This window comes from Limulus polyphemus, unplaced genomic scaffold, assembly GCF_000517525.1.
Source record: "Limulus polyphemus unplaced genomic scaffold, Limulus_polyphemus-2.1.2 Scaffold21787, whole genome shotgun sequence".
Taxonomy (NCBI): Eukaryota; Metazoa; Arthropoda; class Merostomata; order Xiphosura; family Limulidae; genus Limulus; species Limulus polyphemus.
The window spans coordinates 1-1,195 of NW_013687397.1; the positions used below are offsets into that span (position 1 = coordinate 1).

The 1,195-nt window shown below is 36.3% G+C and overlaps 1 protein-coding gene across 1 annotated transcript; it reads left to right on the forward strand.

Annotated features, from left to right (window-relative positions):
* Positions 1-177: 177 nt before the first annotated feature.
* Positions 178-952, forward strand: LOC111084390 (kinesin-like protein KIF12; the record flags this gene model as incomplete). Its single annotated transcript, XM_022381117.1, has 3 exons — positions 178-247; positions 538-672; positions 820-952. Coding segments are annotated over 3 exons (338 nt in total), but the record flags the coding sequence as incomplete, so codon positions are not given.
* Positions 953-1,195: the final 243 nt, after the last annotated feature.

The window sequence follows — 1,195 nt, forward strand, 5'->3', positions numbered from 1 at the left end:
CACACCGTCTTGTGTTGTGTGTTCTATCTACTGATACATATACAGTCACACACAGTCTTGTGTAGTGTCTTCTATCTACTGTCAGATACACACACTTTTTCTCCAAGTATTAATATAGATAAAATACACACTCTTCCGTTTTCATTATTAGAATAACTTTTCTTTCCATTTTTATAGGTTTTCTTGTACCGTTATGGCTTATGGACAAACAGGTTCAGGGAAAACTTACACTTTAACAGGACCTCAAGTAAGTCTTAATCAGTTTCAACGTACGACTTATCTGACATCTATCGACAAGAATGTGAAATAAATATACATGGAAGTAAAGCTAGATTCCTGTGTTCAGAATATATTAATTTTGAACTTTACTCTTATTTTCCTCATGACTGACCAAGATGCTTTTAAATAGGCTTAGTAATAATATGAGTTAAAGATGTAAGACACTGTATTTGATTTGTTTTTGTTTTTTTGGGCGAGTTCCAGATAAGAAGCAAAAACGTCCTGTGACGTTATAATTATTTTTCACTTTCTCGCTAGGGTACTGAAGCAGCAAACAGTAATATTCCTGGTTTGGTACATCTCGCTTTTAGCTACTTGTTTGATGAAATCGGGCAGAGGACAACCGAAGAGTTTACCATACATGCATCGTATCTAGAAGTGTACAAAGAACATGTAACTATTATGAACTTTATATCGGTTCTTATATTGTTTTGTTTTTTTTAATTAATGTTTAAACATTTCACAAAATTTTTGCTATTTCTCGTGGCTAGTAAGATTTCTTGAACACGTTTTATTGAGTGACTTTGTGTTTAACTTCAGGTTCTCGATCTTTTGAATCCTTCACCCAAACATCTTGCCATCCGCTGGTCCAAAGTGAAAGGATTCTACGCAGAGAATCTGTTTTCTGTTGAATGTGAAGATCAAGGTGATCTAGAAGGTGTAGTGGAAGAAGGTAAGGAAAGTGAAATACGCGGGATTTCAAGGTGTAGTGGAAGAAGGTAAGGAAAGTGAAAAACGCGGGATTCCAAGGTGTAGTGGAAGAAGGTAAGGAAAGTGAATTACGCTGGATTTCAAGGTGTATCGGAAGAAGGTAAGGAAAGTGAAATACGCGGGATTTCAAGGTGTAGTGGAAGAAGGTAAGGAAAGTGAAAAACGCGGGATTCCAAGGTGTAGTCAAGGTGTAGTGGAAGAAGGT